We start from the raw sequence: 26944 nt of genomic DNA on the forward strand, positions 1-26944 counted from the left end.
ATTCTGCTACTGCTGTTAGGGCTGTAGGCACAGAATTTTGTGGGTCTGATATATACAGTACAATATCCTCTGCATATACTGAAACTTTCTGTTCAAGTCCTTCTCTGAAAATCTCCTTTATCTCTGATGCATTTCAAAAGTAAACAGCCAGTGGTGATTGCAAATAGCGGTGACAAGGGGCATTCTTGTTTTTGTAGTATAGTGAGTCCACAGTTCTGAATAAAAGGACAGTTTTTAAAAAATCCATTTGGCCATGTCAGTATCCGTAGGCGCGATCATGCAGCCGCAGGGAGTTGATGAGGTATTTGGGGCGAGTCACACCTGCACGTGAGGGTCCGATCGTTCTCAATTAATCGGCTTCCTGCGGTGAGTGATTGAGGTGCTGCGCCCACGGAGCCGTATAAGTATGGGCTGGCTTAGGAGATTGGGAGGACAAAAAAGGGAAGGACGGCTTGGACAGTGACAGTGCAGTACTGTGGCAGTGAGAGTGGACAAGCAAGCCAGTCAGCTTAAAGAGAGGTGAGCGTGGTCAGGGCTCCCGTGTGCGGGGAAGAATTGGCGCTCGAGGGACAGATCATGCCCACTGAATGGGAGGAGTGGGCTCGATCGAGGTGGAGTCCTCCATAGGGATCTAAGGGACGACTATGTGTGCGAGAAGGCAGACGGGAGGACAACCGACCCCAAGAGGTCTGGTAGATGCCAGCAGAGGCAGCCAAGTCAGGAGTCAGTAGTCTCCCCAGCTGAGCAAGCCTTGGGTGAGCTGGAGAGACTGGGAAGGAGCCATGCTTGGCTGGTATGGCCCCAATGTCTGCTGCAGGTTTTTAGTCTTGTGTTTTAGCCCCGTTTTAAATATTTGGGAATTTTACCTTTTTATGAATTATATATTTATTTACTGGAACATTCTTGAGCACTGCACTTTATTTGGACACTGCTTGTTTTTGATTTTAGTTTTTAATAAAAACACTTGCACCTTTTATACCATCTCCTTGCTCGATTTGATTTGTCCCCATCAGACCAGCTCATCTGGTTACATTACAGACAGTGTTGGGTTGAGAGGCTCCCAGAAGTAAGGTGGGAGCATGGAGCAGGACACGCACCGTCAGTCTAGTACCACATTCTAGTTTGAAGTAGTCTGAAATAATGTTAATACAAACTGAAGCTTCTGGACTGGTATAGAGTAGTTTGATCCATATGTTCGAGCCAAAACCAAATTTATGTGAACAGGTAATCCCATTCAAACGTATCAAATGCTTTTTCTGCATCTAAAGATGATATGATCTTCAGAGTGTTAGACTTTATGGGTGAATATATTACATTTAAAAACGAGTCGAAAACTGGAAGCCAAATGTCTACCTTTAATAAATCCTATTTGGTCTTGTGATATTACTAAAAGAAGCACTTTCTCAATCCTTCTAGCTAGGCCTTTGGAGAGTATCTTAACATCATTATTCAGAAGTGAGATTGGGCTGTATGATGCACACTAATACATCCTTATTTGTCACTGGATTCTATAAATGTTGCAAATAAGATGAGCTAACTTGACTGAAATTTTTTTATAAAATTCAGCAGGGTAGCCATCAGGACCTGCTGTTTTCCCACTCTGAAGTGAGTTTATAGCATCTAATACTGTAAGTTTGATAATGTCAGAGGTTTATCCAATTCCTCTGCACTTAGAGTATCTAGTTATGGTATCTGTAATTTATCAAAAAGAGCATTAGATTGTGTCTTGTGTTCTTTAAACGGAGTAGAATATAAGAACTTATAATAGTCTCCAAATGCGTGCATTATATTTTCATGGACAATGGTTTATTCTCCGTCTGTGTGGTGATTACCGATATTGCATTGCTTACTTCCATCTTATGGATTTGTTGCACTAAGATCTTGTTAGCCCTCTCTCCGTGTTCATAGTAATGATATTGCGACTTAAAAATGAGCTGCTTTTTTCCTTTTGTTAAGAGGTTGAGTTCTGATAACAAAGCCTGTCTTTTCCAAAAAAAAGTGCCTCATTTGGAGACCTGGAGCCTCATGTATAAACAGTGCATACACACAAAAATGTTGCATAAGCCCGTTTCCACACTCGCATCTCGATGTATAAAACCTAAACTTGGAGTAAAGCCATGCACATTTTCACACCAGCTAAATGCTTGGCATACATAAGTTCTCCCCTCGGTTTTGCTTTTGTTCCAGTGTGGTTTCCCTTTCTTTTTTATATCCACATCCCTGACGCGGCTTTATCAAGTATACTCTGACATTAACCGCATATTGTTTATTAGTTTAAGGCATCTGATTATTTAATTAACCTGTAACAATATAATGGTCCACGTAATGGCCAAACTATTCCAAATACCATAGCTGCATTAGCGTTGTTACTCTCAATGCACCACTCGGAGTATTTATATCACTTTATCTAAGTGTGGAATCACAGCTCTACAGCAGCTGATCAGAAAGAAAATTATTGGTATATAGCATCAAGCACACGCTGCCTCAGCCATGCGCACAGTCACACGGCAAACGCTTCGGAGCCTTTCCTGTACGGACCTCGCGGTTGAGAAACAATTTCATCCCAAGAACTATAAACACACTCAATCAGTCCATCAAGTGCTCCTTGTAGAACTGTTTGTACTTATTAGTATAATCACCTCACTGTAAATTTGCAATACAGTTATAATATTGCACAACTTCAGCAACTTTATAAAGAGCGTATTTACATATGATGACGATATCATATTTAAGATGAAATGCAGCAAAGTATGTTCATTACATTACACTGATAAAATGTTAACATCATTTAAATGATCTTTATTGTCAGTAATTAAACATGTGAGGACACGGTGGCACAGCACTAGTGACAATCTGGTGCCCCGTTCAGAGATTATACAGCGTGAGGCAGAAACACTTGCTAGGACTATTGTGACCCTGGATGGATAGATAGATGGATGGAATAATTAAACATGTACTATGAAGATATTTCAATGTTCCTTAAAAGTTTTGAAGAATCTGCGTTCTAAGCTTACAGATGGCTTAACATCTATTACAGAGCTGATTGTGTGGCGATTGGTTACTTGGAGAAAGAAAAGGAAGGACAGGAATTGGAGGTTAGTATGTTTGAAAGAGACCGTACTGCTGCAATAAATTATTTCATCGAGGGTCACTCACTGCACAGCAAACATCTTACGGGAGGCAGGAACAACCTCTGGACAGGGCACCAGCTCGTCACTATCACTGCGCCACCGTGTTCCCATGATTAATAACATGCTTTAACTCCTATCATCTTGAAAATTATATCAAGTATATATCTCAGTATTTTAATTATTCAGAGAGCTGTAATATCACGAATATAATGGATTCTGTGTCCTGTCAGAGGAAGAGAAAGCCTGTTTAAGTAGCACGTAGTGATTCACACACATAGAACACATAGAAGAACACATACAAAACAAAGCATTTAACGTGCCACTTTAGATATGGTATTTGAGAAACTAGTAAATTAAATGATTTAAAGATGAAGTTTATGATGTTCTACTTTAATGACAAAATAGACTACGTGATTAAAGTTGAAATTTCAAGATAAAAGTACATTTTGAGCTTTTTTCCCCCACTATGTGCCTATTTTTTTTCTTTTCTCTGTACCCTAATAAGCTTTCATATGACACTCAGACGGTGGGCTACGACTCGCCTTTCACAGCGACTTTGATATCTGACAACTTCTTTTTTATTTCGAGCACTGTGCGACTTTGTGAACTTGCGTTTTCGAGATTCTTCGACACTATGTCACTCGATCAACTTCCTTTTGTTGCTTATATCACTGTTTAAACCAACAAATAGTAAGTTTTTCCTTGCCTCCACTTGGTATTTGCTGAAATTCTTCTATTTTCCCATTGCCTTTTCACAGAACACTGAGCTTAAGGGCTATTTATATTGACTTGCATATTCAAAGAGGCATAATTCTGGGAGGAGTTTGGGAGTGACGGCAGGCGTGTGCATATGCTTTACTTTTCATGCTGATGCCATGTTTTAGTGTGAATTCTACGCAAGAGATGAAGATGTGGGGCATAGTGATGTGAGCGCCATAATCAGAGGGACACAGTCGTAGATAACAATAGTGTCGTATTTGAAAGATTTGATCGTGGGCAAGAAATTCTTATCTATAAAGAAATAATCAATTCTTCAGTAACAATTATGCACTGGTGAGAAGAAGGAATATGATCTTACGTATGGATTTGGAAATCTCCATGGGTCTGATAAGTTATGATCAATTAAAAACTAATTATTTTTGCACTCTTAGATGTTGTCACCCCTGTAGCTGAAAACCTATCCAGGTCTGTATTTAAAACACAATTAAAGTCTCCGGCCATTATAATTTTGTGAGTGTTCAAGTTAGGAATGGATACAAATATGTTTTGGATGAAGTCACTGTCATCCACATTGGGTGCATAGATATTTATCAAAATCACATTACAATTAATTACCCATAACCATCACATATCATCCTTCAGGATCTGATACTACATGTGATACTATAAAAGAAATTGTCCTGTGAATTAAGATCCCCATACCTCTAGTTTTCTTTGTATAGCTGGAGTGGAATATTTGGCCAATCCAGTCTCTTTGTAAACCAAACCTAATCCTAGTTGATTAAGTGAGTCTCCTGTAAAAATACTGTCTTGGCATTTAGACCTGTTAGGTAAGAGAATACTTCCTTCCTCTTTAGTTTGCGATTGAGACCTTAGACATCCCAGCTCACAAAGTTTACTGTTTGGTCATAGAGACATTGCTTCTGAACCTTTATTGTCATTTATTAATCTTATATTAAGGTTGTACATTATTGCATATGGTAGCTTTAACCTTAATTTCCAATACTGCAAGGAGCTATGGCTATGAAGCCTATTGTTGTGTTGGCACTTTAAATTGTGTGGAAGAAAAAAACAGTAGATCAGAAATAGCTTTCTCTCCTCACCCAAATACCCCGCAATCAATCACACCACAAAGTCCCAGTCCTCTGATATACCTAGAAACAGAACATGTCCAGAACAAAACAAGCCCCCAAGCAGCGGTGTAGATATCTATTGCCAGTACAGTCCAAATACTATAAGCATAGAATATGATCTTAAATAGTCTTGAAAGTATAAACCCAAGGTATAATGTTAAACAGTACCCTTGGAGATAAAGACAACCTATGTTAGTACACTCCTAATACAATAAACCAAGGGTGTGATGTTAAACAGGCCCGTTTGGAAAGAAAAGAAACATATATATATATATATACACATACATACACACACAAATTAATAAACCACCAAGTGAGCCGTGTACAGTGGAACCTTGGTTCACGACCATAATTCGTTCAAAAATTCTGATCGTAAACCGATTTGGTCGTGAACTGAAGCAATTTCCCCCGTAGGATTGTATGTAAATACAATGAATCCGTTCCAGACCATACGAACTGTATGTAAATATATTTTTTTTTTAAGTTTTTCAGCACAAATTTAGTTAATCAAACCACAGAATGCACAGCGTAATAGTAAACTAAATGTAAAAACATTGAATAACACTGAGAAAACCTTGAACAACAGAGAAAACTAACACTGCAATAGTTCACGCTATAGCGCTACCAACCGCTGACTAAAAACACTTTTTTCTTTTTTTTTTAAAATGAGTTAAGCACAGGGAAAAAAATGAACATTTGAAAAAATCCGTAATTTAATAAACCACCAAGAAAAGTAACTTTGCAACAATGCAAGCTATGAACCGATCGCTGTAAACAGAAGTGAAAACAAAATCAAGCCCAGTGCATTCTTTAACTTCCTTCCTACCTTGTGCGTCCAGCTCTCTCTCGCATTGTGTGTGTGTGTGCGTCTCGTGTGTGTCTGTCTGCCTCTCTCTCTCTCTCTGCCTGCCTGTGTGTGTGTGTGTGCGTGTGTGTGCGTGCGCCTCTCTCTCGCTGCCTGTGTGTGCGTGCGCCTCTCTCTCGTACTGCCTGTGTGTGTGTGCGTCTCTCTCTCTCTCTTGCTCGCTCGCTGCACAGGAAATGCACAGGGAGAGACTGAACATGTACAAACCGAAAGGGAAACTGGCTTGTTCGTATACCGAGTGTGTGGTCGTGAACCGAGGCAAAAGTTTGGTGAACTTTTTGGTCATAAACCAATTTGTACGTGTACCGAGATTCCACTGTATTTGTATCTTTCTGTCTGTAGTGCCACTGGAGTGGAGAGTGGGGTAAACTACCAACCCCATAAGTAGTAGTGGAGGTTCTCCACCACCCACTTAATAGTGAAGTATTCTTTCTCAATGGTTGAGTAAACGCACTCCCTGGGGAGCAATTTCCTGCTTAGAAATGTGATAGGATGTTCCTCCCCATCGAAATACACAGAGCATCGCTCCCAAACTGAAAGCACTCACATTCATCTGTAGAATGCATTCTTTAAAAAAGTCTGGATTATGCAGAACTGGTAATGACGACAAAGTGGTTTTTAAGTCAGCAGAAGGCCCTCTCATAATCATCAGCCCAGACCATTGCACATTTTTTTTCTGCCCTTCTTCAGGTCAGTTAGAGATGCATCTCTTTGTGCAAATTTTGGAATTATTCACCAGCAAGACACAGGAAAGCTTGAACCTGCTTTTGTGTTTCCAAACGCAGATATGCAAGCACCTCACCCACCTTGTCCAACTGAGGATTAATCAAACCTTTTCCTAAAGAGTACCTTCATATAATGTGTTTCTGACATACTCATTTTATGCTTTTTAGGGTTAGCTTGTTAACCCAGCCAGTCTCAAGCAGTGTACAGGCTGCAACCTCCAATAATTACTAAAAATTACCAGTTTTTTTTTTTTCCAAGAAACCCAGCTTTATATCAATCAAAACAGAAACAGCCAGGGTAATTATTCAAACAGGAGCAACCACTTCAATATACACAGACACAGCAAACAAGCAGAGATGGGGCCAGGACAGCGGCCAGGTTAGAATGTTCCCCACATCAACCATCGGGCAACAGATGTGTTATGCAGGGAGGCTGCGAACTTGCAGTTGCCTCAGTGGTGGTGTAAACCCTCGGTTGCCTCAACAGCACGCAGAACCATTGGAGAGGGTCTCACAAGAGCTCAAAAAGGTTTGTTCCTTTTTTGTTTTTTTATATATTTAGGAAGCTACACAAAATGTTAGTCGCCAACTGAGGAAATGTTTGGCGGCAAAATTATAACAGACTAAGCTTTAATTTCACATTCTTTGAAGTGGGTGGCACATACTTTCAAATTCCAATTCTCCATCCAGGCTAAAAAGAGCAGTTTAAAATGCAGCAGCCTGGTACCTCAGACTTTTGGTATGGTTAAGGTTCATGTAGATCAACATTTGTTATTTAAGCTGGTCTTCCCATTTTGATTTACATTTTCCCTATGAGATAATATAATATCTTCCTAATATCTATCATATTTGTGGGAACTGGGAGCTCACCATTTTAAGCACTGATGGAGTAAATAGCCAAAAAATGTTTGATTTCTGCAAGGCCAAAAAAGTGATAAAATTGTTAAGAGGCCAACACTTCTTTTATAACGTCTTTCAAATAAAATCTGATCCTCTTACACACATACCTATGCCAAGGTCAAAATCCTGAAATCAAGGATTTTGAAGAGTTTAAGAAGCTTGGATTCAGTAGAGTCCTGGCTTCAAAAGCAAAAAGTTAGGTGCACAAGCCCATACCTAAAATCAATGTATCTATATAGCTAAAACAAACTGGCAACTTATCACCTTGTCTATTAAAAATAATTTATGCTAGGAAGACAGAATCGCGCCCCAATAAGGAGCAGGCTCCAATCGTGGGCAGGTATGCATAATTGCATTTCGCTCTGCAGTTATCTGGGGAAATGGCTGACTGCACTGCATACTTGTGCGGAGGTAGGTGGCTCAGTCAGACACCTCAATGATGCTGCAGAGGGAGCAGCTCCTCACACCTGTACCCAATTAGGCAGCTTAGGATAAAGGAGCCTGCACAGGACAGAAGGGGGAGGAACAATAAAACAAAAGGAAAAGAGATTGGAAGAGAGAGAAAAGAAACAAGGTTAAAAAACAGGACTGAGAGAAAGGCAGGAGATAGAGAGAGTCGGCGTGAGCAAGTGAACAAGCAAGAAAGAGAAGGCAGGCAGCCAGGAGGAAGTCCCTCAGGAAAGCGTGTGGCCAATTCCCAGTAGCTGAAGGAAGTCACTTCAGTCAAGTGATTTAGGAGCTGGTGTGACCGAGGAGCTACTCAGTTGGAGTAATTTCACTTAAGACCAGGGGAAAGGAAGTGGGAGATACAGGGATATCGGGAGGCTCAGTGAGGTATCCGGTGGGTGGAGCCATTGACTGCATGGGGTGCAAGCCTGGCAGTAGGAGTCAGAGGCTTGGCATAAAGCTCTGCCAGGGCCACAGACAGCAGAAGGGGTCCGATTCTGGGAGCAGCTCAGAAGGTTGGCTGAACTGCCAATTAGGTGCATCCTTGGCTACAAGGACCCATTTGGGGGTTAAGCTAGGGAGACGTTGTGTTTAAAGGATTGAAGCAAGCACTACTATTTATAATAGAAGATTCCTGCCAGGGTTTAACCTTATTTTTATGGATGTATTTATTTGGATTTTAACCTCCACAGATCACTTGTTTTCATGGAATTTATTATGGAATTTTGTGCACTGAACTATTTATTTGGAACACTATTTTGTTGCATTGTTTTAATAAAAGCACTTTAGCACTTTATGCACCTATACCTTGCTTTGTAAGTGACCTCATTTGCTAGGCTCATCCCTAGGATGTTGTGCTGCATGTTGCCAACCAAGGCAGCAGGGTTATGCTGCACATATATCACCCATATGGATCTATTTTAGCATACTTACCGAGGATCAGGCCACTACAGTCTGCAACCTCTGCCGGCAGAAGGTACACAGGGGACAGCCTGGGTCCCATATGGGCACCAGCCCCCATATTAACCTTTTGAAGAACCACCACAGGCTGTGGTGGATTCAGGATCAGGACAGGATTGGCAGTCCTCCACCGGTTGATCTTCAGTATGTGTTGTGAGCTCCCGCTCCCACTCTAGGCACTCCTAGTATCAGAGTCTGACAGTGGAAGCCAGTGCTCAGCAGCAGAAGCTCACACCCACAGGCGGCCAGTGTGCAGCTCTTCCTCTTCCACCCCCCACCCCCTCTCCTGTCAGCGTACAGCAACAGTCCATCATCACCCAGGTGCTGGAGCATAAGAGGCCCCTCCCACCCAGCCACCCCCCAAATACAGCGTCTAAATGGGCACCTGGCAAAATTGTTGGCGCTGCAGCTCCTGCCCTACCTGCTGGTGGGTTGTGGCATCCCCACCTGGCAGATCCCTAGTCACCATTATTTTGCCAGAAAGGCTATGCCAGGCCTCCAGTAGCACATGGCACTAAATGTAAGTCTGTCACTCAACCATGCTGTGAGCAGAAGGGTCCACTTTACCACCAAAATGTGCACAAGTAGGCACGGGAAGGGGTGGTACGTACCATTTGCTGCCCATTGGGTCACCCTCCTAGTGGCCGGGGATGGGAGCAATATTAGAGTTGGTGGTGCCACCATAGGGGATCGGGGAAGACCAGACCCACTCCCTTCCTCTGCCACTTACACCACCTCCTACTGCATAGCTGCCTCCAACGCAGACAAAAGCTGCACTAAGCCAACCAGAAAATGCTCCCCCAGCTATGCTATGGTGCTGCACAGCCAGTGACAGACTGTGCTGGAGCTGTCTGTGTCTGGGTGAGAGAAGCCATATTGGGTCTGTGAACCTGTTTGCCTTACAGAGTCAGGTCCTGAGGTGGATGACTACTTTGGGGAGGGTGCACTGAGAAGGAGGACGACAACAGGGGGAAGAACATATCAGGAATTGGTGGGCAGGGGGTACCTCTCATATGCTGCAATACTTTAAGAGAGACCCCCGGATGACAACTATAAAACAGAGGGACAATTACTGAGTGGACACCTTGCTACACCCCCGGTACAAAGCCAAGAATGGGGAGTTTATAGAGCCCAGCCAGGAGGAAGGAAGGATGTACCACCTCCAATCCGTCTTACCAGCAGGCTGCTTGAGGCGTACCCCCTCACCTCTCTGCTACCTCTACACGTCTATCAGAGAGATGTCAGTAGCAGCAACAGGACAGCAACTGTGGTGGTGGCAACCTGATGAATGAGTGGAGAGACTTCTTCCAGCCTCAACGACCCAGTCTGACACAGGGCAGCAATAGCTGCAGATTCTGTGGACAGACTGACCTTTATTTAAAAAAAATGAATGAGCTCTGGATCAGCAGTGATTTCCAGCCCTGTTCTAAAGATTCCAGGGACTAGATGGGTTCCTTATCTAATTGCTCTCCTTCTGCTTTTTTGTAAATTTTATGTACACCGGGCCTGTGGGGTCCACGCCTCCATGAATTAATGCTACCTATTCCTGCTGCCACTGTCTACAAGAAATGTTACTGTTCTGATATTTAATTCAATTAATTTAAACCTCTGGGAGGCATGGTGGTGCAGTGGTTGGCACTGCTGCCTCACAGCTCAGATCGTCTTCGGTCCAGTATAGATGGGAGATGCTTCCTTAGCCCTTTGGTAGACTTACAAAACCCAGTGAGATTTGACTAAAAAAAGTATTTCTTTGAAATTCCTGGTTTTAACAATAGAATCCCTGAAACCTGCGAAAATATTCACAATTAATTTTACTCACATCTCCTCATTACTACGTCAATAAGTGGCTTTGTTTTGCAAATGTGTAAATCGGCCGCAGGCACGCAGCTCGTTATCCCATCTCCCCACTGAGACAGCTGAAGACAGACGCAAAATTCTCACAGCTGAAGTCTGTGCATCTGGGAGTGAGGTGCCTGGAATTGTATAGGGTAAACAATATATCATTACTTGGAATACATATATTTCATGTGTGTTCCTTGTCTACAACGATCTGGGTAAATGAAGGATGACAGGAAATGTGAGGCAAGAAATGTTGAACACATAACTAAAACAGAAATTATGTTATAATAATGACAAAATGCTGATATGAAGTACATAATATGTGAAGACTAAAGTCCAAATATCAAATAAACACTTTCACAAAAGGTATAACAAAAAAAAGTTCACCTTTTATTCAAGAACACAACCAAAGAAAAAGAATCAACACTAAGCCGACATGTCTGCTTGGCTGGTGCAGAGTTAAGAACTGCTGGCTCATCATCAAAAGGTTACGGGTTCGAGCCCGTGTTCACCCTGCTTTGAGCAGTGAGCTGCTATTATATCATAAAATCATACATTTGATTTGAGTCTGTAACTGGTGTAAATTTTTGCTAACTGTAAAAGTTGGCTTTTTTTTTTTTTTTTTTTTTTTTTAATTCTGTTTTATTCTCTCAGTCACATTCACATGGTACAATGAACTTGCCTCTCCCTCTCCGAGCTGATGGTTTTTATCTCCATTCTTTTCACAAGAGCAGAGATGACCACGGTGCTGTGGTTGATGCCTGGTCAGAACTATTTGTCATACCGGAAATCAAAGATACGATGCCCCGTGATCGCTATCAGACTATCATGCAGAATTTTCACTTTAACAAAAAAGATATCCAAGCAAAACATATGAAAAACGACAGAATTGCTGCGATCTCTGACATGACAACGTTTTGTCGAGAACTGTGTTTTGAGTTACAATCTAGGATAACATATTGTTAATAAGCAACTGTTTTCAACCAAGCCGGACAAGTTTGTCATAAAGTTTACGATTCTGGCAGATTTGGGGACAAAGTATATGTGCAATGCCACTCCTTACTTAGTAAACAATCCCAGTACAGTAATCCCTCGCTATATCACGCTTCACCTTTCGCAGCTTCACTCCATCGCGGATTTTATATGTAAGCATATTTAAATATATATCGCGGATTTTTTGCTGGTTCGCGGATTTCTGCGGACAGTGGGTCTTTTAATTTCTGGTACATGCTTCCTCAGTTGGTTTGCCCAGTTGATTTCATACAAGGGAAGCTATTGGCAGATGGCTGAGAAGCTGCCCAACTTACTTTTCTCTCTCTCTCTCTTGCGCTGACTTTCTCTGATCCTGACGTAGGGGGATTGAGCAGGGGGGCTGTTCGCACACCTAGACGATACGGACGCTCGTCTAAAAATGCTGAAAGATTATCTTCACGTTGCTACCTTCTGTGCAGCTGCTTCCTGAAGCGACATGCTGCACAGGTGCTTCGCATACTTAAAAGCTCGAAGGGCACGTATTGATTTTTTGCTTGTTTGTTTTTCTCTGTCTCTCTCTCTCTCTCTCTCTCTGCTCCTGACGGAGGGGGTGTGAGCTGCCGCCTTCAACAGCTTTGTGCCGCGGTGCTTCGCATACTTAAAAGCCAAACAGCCCTATTGATTTGTTTGCTTTCCTCTATCTCTCTAACATTATCTGCTCCTGACACGCACTCCTTTGAAGAGGAAGATATGTTTGCATTCTTTTAATTGTGAGACGGAACTGTCATCTCTGTCTTGTCATGGAGCACAGTTTAAACTTTTGAAAAAGAGACGTTTGTTTGCAGTGTTTGAATAACGTTTCTGTCTCTCTACAACCTCCCGTGTTTCTGCGCAAATCTGTGACCCAAGCATGACAATATAAAAATAACCATATAAACATATGGTTTCTACTTCGCGGATTTTCTTATTTCGCGGGTGGCTCTGGAACGCAACCCCCGTGATGGAGGAGGGATTACTGTAGTCTCAAGGGAGAAAGAATTTCCAAGACCGGGTTAAAGCTTATGAAGCCATTTCTGGACAAAGGCAGAACCGTAACAGACAACTTCTTCACATCGGTTTCGCTGGCTAATAGACTGCTGCACTGCAACACAACTCTGCTTGGCACCATAAGTAAAATGTGACTTCCACCTGCAGCTATAGTCACTTTAGTACGTGAGCAATTTGTCACATAAGTGTTTAGATATGGCAGTGCCATGCTGATGGTGTTTCTGCCCAAAAAGAAGCTGTACTGTAGGTCTGCATTCTCAGTACCATGCACCATAATGTGGAGACTGGGCAAGATTGGGGGGGGGTTTATCCATGATTGATCAAATGACAACACACATATATATTTACACACATATACATTAGGGCTGTTGTTCGATTAACAAATGTAATTGTAATAAACTGTGTGATTAAAATAATGCATATTGGTCTCATTTTATCATATTTCCTTTAACTCTTTTAGGGCGGATTTCGACTTTTGTCGACAGGAGGGGTTGAAGGCTAATGTCGACAAAAGTCGACATCCAGGGATAGGGGGCGACAATCAGCTGTTAATGGCGACAAATCTCACTGTCACGTCACAGGCATTCCCTCTGTGCTTGGAGGAATGCTAGACTCGTTGACTCGGCAACTAAACCTTGTGTGTGCGAGAGTTGCGAAATGTAAACAATGGCAAGATGGCACCGACATGAGAAAAGGCAGCGAAGCAAGTGCAGAAAAGAAAACACTCAGTAGACGATGTTTTGCGTATTATCGCGGAGTTGGACTCTTGATTTTTCAGAATCAGATTTTATTGGCAGTGATCAGGAGATCGAGCAAGAGAGTGAGAAGCCGGCATCAGCTGATCAGACACCAGCCGATGCCGTGCCAGCAGATCTGCTGACAGTTGAGTGCCTTCGCGCAGCCGATGCATCCACGGCAAGGTTCGCATGGGATAAATACACAGACATTGATCCGTTGAGAGCCGATCTGGCTACCGGAGTTTACAAGACAGCATGGCTTGCTGTTGGACACGACAGATCACCAGCTGCTGTACTTCAGGCTGCTCTCTCCTGATGCTGCTTTTCAGCTACTGTCAGACGAGACAAACAGGTAGACAAAGATTTTTTTTGAATCGCGGGCTGTGTTTGCATCGCATTCTCGTTTTTCAAAGTGGAAACCCACAACGAAAGACGAGATGAAGCGCGCTGTGGCATTACAAATAGAGATGGGACAGAACTGGTGATATAACTTCAGGGAGCATTGGTCCAAACGTGTTTTGTCCCCTGGTGGCTTAGGTACGAGCTGCTGCAAAGTTTTATTCACTTCTGTAATAAACAGAAGCAAGTCCCATGGGGTGAGCCAGGCTATAATGCCATACATAAAGTTCATAAAGTTTCAAAAGATGAAGAGGTGTGACAATACGGTTTTCATGCAGGCAGAAAACTTGATGGCAGTGGCATGGCACGATGGCAAATGGGTGACTTGTCTCTCTACAGTACACACTAACAATATATGTGAGAAAATGCAGCAACAGACAATTGAAAAATAGGCGCCAAAGCAACACGTATTATAAGGAGTGCAATGTGGCAATGACTGAAATTGGCTGCTTTGAGCGAGATCAGACTTTGCTGTGTAAAATGTATGTGATATGTATGTGAAATCATACAGTATGCAGGCTCATACAACATGCAAGACAGTAACATTTGTCAAAAGTAAATATTTTTTGTTGATTTGATATGTTAAACAATTGCTTTGTGTTCTTTTTTAAAAAATGTTAGTTTTTGGAAAAATATTCAGCCCTGGGAGAAAAGAAACAAAAAAAAAATTAGCCCTAAAAGAGTTAAGTGTAGGAATATTTTTCTATAAAGCAGAAATAACTTACAGACATAGACAAATTTGTTAGTGTTTTTACAGCTCACCAAAAAAAATGCTGCATGCCTTCAGAAAAGTGATTAAATGAAAAGCAATTGTCCTATGTACACCTGCATGCCTTTGACATATCGGACAGTAAAGCAAAACAAGTGTGAAAAGAGATAATGTATTGCTTACTCTACAAAGACATTCTAAAATAGCCTTGACATATTTGTTGGTACCCCAAGAAAAGATCATAAATAAATGGATTATAGTGACTGTTCAACATAGCTGTTTTCTTTAAGTAGTATCACACGTATTGTATTTAATTTTGCAATCTATCATTCAGCCCATTTACATAGAGTAAAGTCTCTCGTTTGGTAGCATTTTGTGTCGAACATTAAACATGGACCAGAGACAGTAAAAGAAAAAGTTGTCTGAGGAGATCAGAGAGAAAATTATAAACAAGCATGTTAAAGGCTAAGCCAATAAGAGCATCTCCAAGAACCTTGATGTTACTGTGACGACAGCTGCAAATATTATTAAGAAGCTTAAGGTCCATGAGAGTGTAGCCAGCCTCCCTGGACCTGGCCGCCAATGGAAAATCCGAATGGACCTAAGGATAGTGCGAATGGTAAAGAAAAAGTTAGGGACTTGGGACAAGCTGAACCCTAAGGTCAAGGTCGATCAGTTTCTGATCACACCATCCGTCACTTTTTGTGGGACAATGGGATCAATGGAAAAGGGCCCAGGAAGATCCCACTGTTGAAAGGAAAAACAAAGTCAGACTGGAATTTGCTAAAATGCACACTTAAACGCCACAATGCTTCTGGGAGAATGTTCTTTGGATAGATGAGGCAAAACTGGATCTGTTTGGCAAGTCACATCAGCTCTACTGTATATACTACAGACAAAAAATTAAGCTTTCAAAGAAAAGAAAAAAAAAATCCTATACCTACTATGAGACATGGAGGAGATTCACTTACGTTTTGGGGCTGCTTAACCTGCATCTGGCACGGGGTACCTTGAGTCTGTGCAGGAACAATGAAATCTCAAGACTACCAGGACCTTCTGGATCAAAGCACACTGCCCAATGTCTGAAAGCTTAGTTTCAGAAGCAAGTCATGGATCCTCCAACAAAATAATGACCCAAAACACACAGCTAAAAGAATGACCAAGAACAAACATTGTACTCTTCTGAATTGGCCTTCAGTCTGAATAAGGTACACTTCACTCTGACACAGCTGGAGAAGTTTACTCAGGATGAGTAGGCCAAACTACCTATTGACAGGTGCAGAAGTGTCACTGAGAGCTACAGGAATCACTTGTTTGCCATGATTGCATCTAAAGGTTGTGCAAAACAATGTTAGGTTAAGGGTCCTATCATTTTTGTTCTGGCCAATGTTATTTGTGTTATTATATAAAATACTCTTTTGAATAAAAAATAAAATTTTTGTTAAAAATGAAATATAAAATGATGTTTGTCAATTGCTTTTGTAAGATTCAAGTTCTCAGAGATAATTAGGGGTTCTTTTTTCATGGAAGTGTACCAACAAATTTGTCTACATTGGTTTTAAAAGTTTTAATAATCACTTTTCTATGCATATTAAATTATTTCAGTTAGCTTATTGAACAGTTTTGTGAAACAGAAACAATGCCTATCGACTAGCAAACAAAAGTTTGCTATAATATTTTGAAAAAACAATACATGTGTTTTGAACATCACACTAAAAGTACTAACAATTACACAAACAGATATTAATAAAAACCATAAAATCATGGTTCAGCTTTTGGGTACAATCAGTACTGTTATAGCTCAGTGAAAGTGAAAAACACAAATGCAGTCAACAGCTACTCTGTGGAGAAGGAGGGGTCATTAATTATTGGGTAAACTTTTAAACAGCACTAAAAATAGTTTTGCATTACACATTGTAAGGGTTCTAAACTCATTTGGGACTACCCCCAAAAGGATGACACACCGAATAGCGTCCCAAAGCACAATCGCCACGTCTATGGAAGACAGTTTATCAGTTGTCGGGGTAACCACAGGCTCCCAAAGCGGAAGCGGCTTGCAGCTAAAGCAGATCTGAGTCGATCGCGGTATAAGCACTTGCCATCGATGGGTAATGCAAGGAACATTATAAATGCAGGGAACAGGATTACTTACCTGGTTGCTGTGTCTGTGTTTAGGAGAATGGTAGATCCCGCTACAATAACCATGCTGTTCCTGTTTCAAGCTAAATAAAGTGGGTTTTCTTAAAGAACTGAGACTCAGCCTTGTGTTTTGGGGTGCAAGACAGGGACTCACACGTCTCAACACGTAAAGTAGTTAAATGGCAAAAACTTCCTTGAACAATTTCCTAGTAGTTGTAGGTGATGCAATAGCCAGATGCTGGTACAAGTTTATTTTTATGTGTAGATAGTTTTGATAATTAACATCATCTGTCTCCAAGGATTCATTCCTATCTTGTGTTTGATGTAAAGAATTTACATAAAATACTTTTAATCAATCCATGATGATTTTAATAATTTAATACAAGTATATACTTAATGAATTTATAACAATGGATTATTAAAACATAAGGAAAAGGACTGAAGGTAACTAAAGGGTTAACTAAATGTAGCTTAAAGCTTGAGTAAGTGAGGATTGCCTCATCTTACAGAAGCCACCAACTTAATTACTAAGGTTACAATGAAGTAAATGAGTAATGAACAACCCCTTAAAAAGTGAGGACAAACTATTGAGAAAGCCTAAAACCCCTATTCTGAAGCGGTGATTAAATTGATGGAAAAAAACATAGGACACCCCTATTAATGAAGCAATGTTTAGAATAAAGGAAGAATCGACTTGTATACAAAGTTACTGATGGCTGTAGTTGATTGGCTAAGATGATAGAATTCTGCATATTAAGAGTCAGATGATGTAATGTGCTAGATAAGGTAATTGTAATAGAAAAGTATAAAAAAAGAATTAACTGTACTATTGATTGTACACTCCATGGACTCATATTTGTGCATATCTATGTGCAAATAAGGAATAATTCTCATTCTCATCCGAGTCCGTTACTGACTTCTTAGAAAACAGGAAAGTTTTTTCCTCAACAAATGCTGCCAAGATAGGCCTCTCCCATGAAAAATACTACATATTATTCTTAGGTCTAACACCAGGTAGTACCAATGTTAGATTTATTGAGTTTATTTGTTGTAGTGCTTCTCTTGTACATTAAATGTCCTCATGTTAAAACTTTTTCTGTATTTTTTTTTTAATTTGTAGAATGAAAAAGTATAATTAGAAAACAATGAGGTACAGTTTAACTAAGGGTGAAATCTCAATATACATAAACAAGGAAAGCAAAAAGGAAAACATGCAACCATCTAAGAAGAATGTATTAACTTAAATGCAAATGCCTAAAATGATTTAAATTAGGATACTTTAGTCTTCTGTGTTGTCATCAGGTGGAGACTATAAAATGTACTTATCTGCTGTGACACATAACTGGTAATGACCAAATTCTGTTCTTCCCGAATTCTGTGATAAAGTTGTCAATTGACTTTTTGAGTACAATTTAAACAGGTTATACCCTGATGAAAAGACCTGTGTACTCTGGTACATTTTCAATTTGTATGTAAGCACACACGTTACATTTACATTTTAACAAAACAATGCTCCAGTACTGGAATAGCAAATTGGCTGCCTTGAATTTGTAAAGACTTTCGGAAACTGTGCATCTCCCTAGCACGAACAAGATTTAAAAAAAAAAAAACAAAAAAAAAAAAAACCACACCCACACCCACACACACACCCACACACAAAGGAAAACAAAACTGAATCACTTTATAATTAACTGCCTTGGGCTTTTGGAAAATGGATAATTTATAACCAATGCAGCTCAACTCAGGCAAAAAGTTCTCCCCGTTCAAGTCGTTTATCTGGGTGTGAGGTGCTGACAAAGTACATGTGTAATGCAACTTCAGTACACGAATGACTTTAGCTGGGGGTGTGGCATAGCAAGCTGCTTGTGCCGATAGACACATCTGCAAAACACAAGAGGCTAATGGAGAGGTGCAAAGGAATTTAAGGTGGCCCGGGATTACGACTTTTTTTGTAGGCTTCTGGGATTCTAGTGTTAACTTAAAATGTACAGTAGGCGATTGGGGAGATAGGCTGTAATGAAGAGAAGTAACCCAAAAACCTGTGCTAATGTAAGGACTACAATTCCCAACAGGCAGTAAGAGTGCACTGGGGCCAAAGGGATGACACAGTTATTAGCGCACACAATATTTAATACTAGCCAAAGTAAGATCTCATCTAACACTGCAGGTAGAACATTTTCTTCTCAATTAATTTTTATAACAATTTCATTGCCTAGACAGATTACAGCAGTTGTCTAAGAGTACGACTTTGTCTTACAGTGGGTTATATTTAGGCATGTTGAATTTCTAAGATAGTTTTTGCCCGTTTATCTTCATCTAGACCCGTTTTTGAGAAATATGGGTGTAAAAGGGGTACACCATGTTGCCAAAACCTTAAGGTGCGATATACCTTTCTTTCAAACTCCAAAAACATTTTATATCCCAAAACACCCTTTTTTAGTGAGTTTCATGATTGCAAAATTGTACACAAAACAAAGCTTAGTATCAATTAAAATGGATGGATATACAGTGATCCCTCGCTATATCGCGCTTCGCCTTTCGCGGCTTCACTCCATCGCGGATTTTATATGTAAGCATATTTAAATATATATCGCGGATTTTTCGCTGCTTCGCGGGTTTCTGCGGACAATAGGTCTTTTAATTTCTGGTACATGCTTCCTCAGTTGGTTTGCCCAGTTGATTTCATACAAGGGACGCTATTGGCAGATGGCTGAAAAGCTATCCAGCTAACTTTCTCTCTCTCTCTCTCTCTCTCTCTTGCGCTGACGTAGGGGGGTGTGAGCAGGGGGGCTGTGTGCAGCTGCTTCCTGAAGGACAGGCTGCACGGAGCTTCGCATACTTAAAAGCTCAAAGGGCACGTATTGATTTTTTTTATCTGTCTCTCGCTATCTCTCTCTCTTCCTGCTCCTGACAGAGGGGGTGTGAGCTGCCGCCTTCAACAGCTTTGTACCGGCGGTGCTTCGCATACTTAAAAGCCGTATTGATTTTTTTTTTGACTGCTTGCTTTGCACTCCTTTGAAAAGGAAGATATGTTTGCATTCTTTTAATTGTGAGACAGAACTGTCATCTCTGTCTTGTCATGGAGCACAGTTTAAACTTTTGAAAAAGAGACAAATGTTTGTTTGCAGTGTTTGAATAACGTTCCTGTCTCTCTACAACCTCCTGTGTTTCTGCGCAAATCTGTGACCCAAGCATGACATTCTAAAAATAACCATATAAACATATGGTTTCTACTTCGCGGATTTTCCTACTTCGCGGGTGGCTCTGGAACGCAACCCCCGCGATGGAGGAGGGATTACTGTACAATATAACCAAAGGAGCAAGATTTGGGCCATCAAACAAAGTCAGTGGTGGCCTGTTCCATGTTAGTCAAATGTTCAGATAAAAACTTAATTGCACTGTGTTCGCATGACAATAACTCTGAAATGAACTGCTGCAACTACATTTCTTATCCAAGTAAAATCTTACATCGTTTGAAATGCTACTGTACACCTATGTATTGATACTAAGTGCAATAGAGTTAAATCACAATAAAACAGAATGAAATTAGATTTCTTTTGCCATTGACGAGTTGCTGCTCAGAACTATGGAAAATCAGTTGTGCCAAAATGAAATATAAAATAAACAAATAAATAAATAGTCATTATGAAATAAATTGCATGCCAAAGTGTAGCGATTTATATAAAAATTGTTAAAAAACAAGTAAAAGTCATCTAATTATTATAAAAAAAGTCAGCCATTATGAAATACAAAATCACTATTTTATTATTATAGGGTTTATTTCACAAAGGTTTTTTTATTTAATGATGGGACTTAAATGAATGGCTTTTTTTTATTAATTTCCCCAATGTCTCTTTTCATAATGGTTTTGTGACTTGTTAAGACAAAGACCACTCTTTCTTAACCTGTTCCTATTGGTTAATACTTTGTAGTCGATTAGCTCTCCATAATTTATGACAGTAGGCTGCCAAAGGTCTCAGCGCTATCGCTACTATTTGAGACAAACTGGTAACATATTGGAAATATTCAGACATAGAAGTGCTCTTCAAAATGTTAGTAGGTTAAGACTGACTGAATGTCATGTTCATCAAAAAAATGTGCATGAAGAATTCAAAGGCACAATTTAATGCTAAACATCTGAGGTTGGAAATTTCACAACATACTTCCAGATGATTTTCCGTTCTGAAATGGCACTCAACTGATCTTGAACTACTCAAAATCTTTTCCCAGCATGAATATTTTGACTGTTAAATTTGCTGTCAATGCATTCACAATATATCACCAATTGGTCTTAAAAATAGTCATACTCCAGCAAACAGTCTGCTCTTCTGACTAACAGCACCCTGCCACAGTGCTAGATGCTTGACTGACAGTAACCAGTTTGAAGGAAACAGGGAGGAAAACACTGTATTCCACAAGTCTCAAGAACATTCAAGACTATTGGTAGAGACTTTCAGATAGTGGATGGGATGGTCTTGTTGAACCAGGGAGAATAAAAGAGGGAAAGACAGAACAACAGTGAAAGGGTGATCACAGCTATTTCAGCTGTATGACATTTAAGTAGGGGGAACAGCATGTGACTAGGAGCAAGTCTTCACTTACCAAGTGTTTCCCGTGGATTGTACAGTAAATGTGAGAACATTGAGGCTGTTAGGCTTTAATGTTCAGTTTATTAAATTATCATTTAACAAATGCACACTTGTTTGGTACAGATACAATATGTTAAATTGTCTTTATAAATTTTGTCTAATACTATTGTTACTCTTACTCTCTCAAGGTTTTGCCAGTTTGCTTGTACTTTTCTCACATTCAGAGCAAAAAGATCTTTGGTAGCCTACCACCTATACCAGGAAAAAGTAACAGTAAAGGATTAACTAAAAGAAAAAAAAGTTCAGCCCGTTCGTTTTGACTGACATGTCACGAAAACATCATGAAAAGAGTCATTGTGAAATAAATAGCTCGGGCATTAATGGAGCCATTCAGAAATGTGCCGTTTGGGAAATTCACATTATGAAATAAAAAGTTTTAAAAATAAGGCCATTGTGAAAACCTGTAATAAAATAATTTAATTATTGCCATTTTTATTTATTTCACTTTGGCACAAATGGTATTCCATAAAGAACATGGTCAAAAGAGAACAACTGAGAACGGTGATAGTTGCTTTCACTGTTTATTGATCCAATCCACTCAATCAACTCACTAAAGCAGAGAAATAGAAAGTTATAAAATAGGTAAGTATAGATGACAGATGGGACAACAGCATTTAAGCCAGCAATGAGAAAAAGGATCGACATTTTAAAATATTTGCCTTCTTACATTAAGCTTTTACATAAACACACCAGGGAAAAGATAAGATAAGATAAGAACTTTATTTATCCCGAGGGAAATTCTTTTGTCATATACATGCTCAGTGCAACAAGAGGAATAAAGATAAGGTAGTAAAGAGTTTAAAAAGAACAGTAGTAATAGTGCAAACAGAATAACAACTCTAAACAAAGTAACAAATAACTATAACTAATAGTTTGTATTATAACTGTAGAACTAATTTGTGCAAAGCAACAAACAGCTATAACTAAAACTATAACAGATATAATAAAACAACAGATTATTAGTGCAAGTGGTTATGAAAAGTGACTTAGTGTTTGTGCCATGAATAAATGAGATAGCAGCATGTGATGATGGGATGAAACAAACATTCAGTAACATACAGATGAGTAAATAAAAAACCGAATGAGACCTAATGACAAAAATTCTGAAAAAAACTGGGTAATAATAATAATAATAATAATATTTATTTATTAGTACCTTTCCCATGCTCAAGGCTTCCCCGTACTTCAGCCAGTTGAGGAAGAGAGACCAAAACTAAATAAATGGCATGTATTCATATCAAAGACAGCAGTTTAAATAATTAGATATAACTTGGATCACTGTGTTAGCAAAGATGACACAAAGTTATTCAAGATGAGAACAGAAAAAAAAAACAAAAGCTGTCAAATTTTTAATGACATATAAAATAATTTTCTACAAATTAATGTCACTGAAATGCAGCATGTATCAGTTTATGGCACATCAACTTATTGTGTAGATCTTGTATCTTTCCATCAATGACTACAAATTAGAATTTAACGCTTGGTTTCACACTGTCATCCAATATTTTTATACTGGGCTCAAAATTATTTAAAATAGAATATAAAAAAATGCCATACCATCTGTTTATGAGGCTTAGAGTCACTGGAAGTCTTAGCTTCTCTGGCCTTATTAATGTCCTCTGCTGTGAGCCCGCCAACAGATGAATGGTCCTGGTGAAATGACCGTTTCTGCTCAAAAGACTGTCTACTAGCATCACTGTATTTTCCAAATGCTCTGTTGTTTTCTTTAGAAGTATTTTGATAACATTTTTGAGATTCCATACTTTCATCTCTCTCTGGTTGGGCATCTGTGTCTTTATGAAATTCAATGAATTCTTCACTTCTTGATGCTTGATGTACAGAACTTGAAACTTCATACTGAAAACTTAGTTCTTCACCAGTTGGTATTTCTCCAAATTTCTGAAAAATGTCAAAACAAATACATTAAAGTCATAAAAAAATATAAATACAACAAAGCTATGTAGTTAGTCTTTCCTAACCACCAAACAAGTTTCTTAAGACAATTCTGCCTGAGTGTTGGATTTCTAAATTGAAAACATAAGCAAGGAAGGCAAAATGCAGGGTTAATCATTTAATTTTACCATACATTTGTTTCCTATGCTATACCAGTTTGAGGATTACTATTATTTCTGTTTTTGTTATTGAAGAGTTACTATCTATGTTGCATCCTATCATTTTTGGCTCCTACAATGTTTATGATAAGCTAACACCCATAGTACACACAGCCATTACACACCCGGTTTGTGAATTCTTACTTCATATAAAATTAGCTCATCTGTCATTGTTTCAGTGACGCAGCGTGCAATGGATTACGTGGGCTAATAAAACACACTACAATTCAGAAAGGGAGTAGAGATAACTGCTAACCACTACCCAAAGATATGCAGTTTAGGTTGATGAGGGACTCTAAATCACTTTCTCCATGGTTGGGTTCAATCCTTTGTTCAGTATAATACACACACTAACTGTATAGGCATAACTAGGTTCCCACTGTTAACGAACCTTAGTAAATCGCATTATTCCATACTAACAAAAATATAAACTCACCAGCCTTTTTTTTTTTTTTTTTTTTGTACACCTTGCTAGTACCAGGTTAGACCCCATTTTGCCTTCAGAACTGCCATATTTCTTTGTGGCACAGATTCAACAAGGTGCTGGAAACATTCCTCAGGGATTCTGGTCCATACTGACATATTATGCAGTTGCTGCAGGTTTGTCAGCTGCACACCATGATACAAATCTCCTGTTGCACCACATCCCAAAGGTGCTCTACTGGATTGATATCTAGTTACTGTGTCGGCCATTTGAGTACAGTGAACTCATTGTCATGTTCAAGAAACCAGTTTGAGATGATTTGAGCTTTGTGACATGGATTGTTATTCTGTTGGAAGTAGCCTTCAGAAGATCGGTTAACTCCGGTCATAAAAGGATGGACATGGTCAGCAGTAATACTCAGGTAGACTATAGCATTTATACAATGCTCAATGGGTACTAATGAGTCCAAATTGTTACAAGAAAATATCCCCCCACACCATTACACCACCACCACCACCACCACCACCAGCACCAGCACCAGCACCACCACCACCACCACCACCAGCCTGAACTGTTGATAAAAGGCAGGATGGATCCATGCTTCCATTTTGTTGACGCCAAATTCTGACCCTATCATCTGAATTCTGCAACAGAAATCGAGACGCATCAGACCAAGCAAAATTTTTCTTATCTTCTATTGTCTAATCTGGGCCTGAAGCTACTTCCCTGATCATAAGCTATATTAGCTGCACTGCACATGCAGTACATCACACATCTAACTTCTTGGTCACTAATGTATAACCTTTTTAGAACATGTCACTTTTGGTTTTTATTCATTGACAATAACATGTAAATTGTATAATTTATTTTTCTTAGGTTATATTCTTGAATAAAACCGCACTTTTCTTGTTATGCCTTTTTTGAAAGTATTTATTTGATATTTGGACTTCAGTCTTCACGCATTATACACTTCACATCAGCACATTGCCAATTATTAGTAGAAAATGAAAAATTTCACATTTCCCGTAAATCCTATATTTACCCAGATAGCAACAGACACAGAACATACATGAAATGTATGTATTCCAAATAATGATATATTGTTTACCCTATACAATTCAAGGAACCTCACACCCAGATAAACAGACTTGAGCTGGGAGAACTTCAGCTTTGTCAGTGGGGGATGGGCATGGGCTAGCACACTGCTTGCTGCTTGTGCTGATCGACATTTGCAAAACAAAGATGGCGATGAAGAGATGCAAAGGAATTTAAGATGGCCCCGGCATTACGACTTTTCTCGTAGGCTTCAGGGATTATAATGTTAAACATGTTACCCTATCAGCTTAAGCCATGTCACTTTATTTTACTTTAATATTAATGTTACTTTAGTATCTGTCACTTTGGTAGTATTATTTACACAATTCTCATTGTACTGGCATTACTGTATGCACCAGCTTGTGACTGCATTATTTGTATAATATGTACTTAAATGTTTGTATTTAACTTGGAATAATTCTTGGCTACTGGTACTTAAATTCCCCTCAGGATCAATAAAGTATCTGCCTATCTATCTTGGTGAGCCCATGTGAATTGCAGCTGCAGCTTCTTGTTCTTAACAAGAATTTTTCTTTTTTTTTTTTTAATTTTATGCAGTGGCACCTGGAGTGGTCTCCTGCTAGTGTAGCCCATCTGCTTCAACGTGTTGTGCATTCAGAGATGCTTTTCTATATACCTAGGTTGTAATGAAAGTTATCCGAGTTGATGTTCACTATCTACCCAGCTTGAATCAGTCTGGCCATTCTCCTCTGATCTCTGGCATCAACAAGTCATTTCTGCCCAGCTAACTGCCACTCACTGGATATTTCCCCTTTTATGGACAACTCTCTAAACCAGGGGTTTCGAACTCCAGGCCTGGAGGGCCTCAGTGGCTGCATGTTTTCATTCTAACCCTTTTCCTAATCACTGACCAGTTTTCATTGCTAATGAACTCATTTTCCCTTCATTTTAATAGCTCCGTTTTTAAGGATTCAGTCCTCTGAATGTATTCCTTTCTTCATTAAATGAGAGCCAAACAGAAATGAGATGTGAAACAAGCCAACAGAAGACCAGCTAAACTGGGATTTCAAACTCCAACCAATTTTCACTCCAACCAGTCTCTTAATGAAAAGCTGATTCTTCCTCTTAATTAAACTCGTTATTTAATTCCACAGTTTGTTGCTGCTCTCATTCTGCCACTGCAGACATTTCTAAAACTGTTGATTTTCTGTTTTTTCTAAGAACATTTCAGATATTATGTGCTGGTCTCAGGTGAGCTGGTCATGTGGTGGCTTGTTTTGTGTCATTATTGTTTGGCTGCTAATTAAGGAAAAAGAGACAACTAAGGGGTCGGAGTCAAGTTAATTAAAACTAAGGCAAAAGAAGTTAATTAGCAGCAAAAACTGGTCACAAGTGAAGAAGGATACAATGAAAACCTGCAGCCACTGTGGCCCTGCAGGACCGGAGTTCGACACCTGTGCTCTAAACTCTAGAGATGGTTGTGCATAAAAATCTTAGAAATTCAGCAGTTTCTGAAATACTCAGACCAGCATGTCCCGCACCAACAACCATGCCACTTAAATCATCTTTCTTCCTCATTATGATGCTCAGTTTGAACTTTGAGAAGGTCATCTTGACAATGTCTACATGTCTAAATGCATTGAGTTGTTGCCATGTGACTGTCGGATCAGATATTTGCATTAACAAGCAGCTGAACTAATTTACCTAATAAAGTGGATGGTCAGTGTATTTGAAAATTTGATTTTCATTTTCAGTTCACTATAGAATTTTCAAAATGTTTTCTAAAAGTTTATCATCCACAATGAAATGGCAAAAACGGGCAAACCTTTCTTGCTGGGCAGATCCAATTTTACAGCAAAGAGCACGGTTTGCTTATGGAGTAGTTTGAAATGAATCAAAATATTGAAAGAATTAGGAATAAACAAAATGTACTTCATCCTATCTCCAGAAAAAAGAAGTCCAACTGTTTTTAGAGGTTACA

At 39.5% G+C, this 26944-nt stretch overlaps 1 protein-coding gene across 1 annotated transcript in view; it reads right to left on the bottom strand.

Moving 5' to 3' along the window:
* LOC114644763 (atypical kinase COQ8A, mitochondrial-like) overlaps positions 1–26944 on the bottom strand; it is a 257203-nt gene that overhangs the window by 179716 nt on the left and 50543 nt on the right. The window contains exon 3 of the mRNA XM_051924269.1: positions 22930–23271. Coding sequence (XP_051780229.1) covers positions 22930–23271 — 342 coding nt within the window. The remainder of the gene's footprint in view (positions 1–22929; positions 23272–26944) is intronic.

This window comes from Erpetoichthys calabaricus, chromosome 3 (genome assembly GCF_900747795.2).
Source record: "Erpetoichthys calabaricus chromosome 3, fErpCal1.3, whole genome shotgun sequence".
NCBI lineage: Eukaryota > Metazoa > Chordata > Cladistia > Polypteriformes > Polypteridae > Erpetoichthys > Erpetoichthys calabaricus.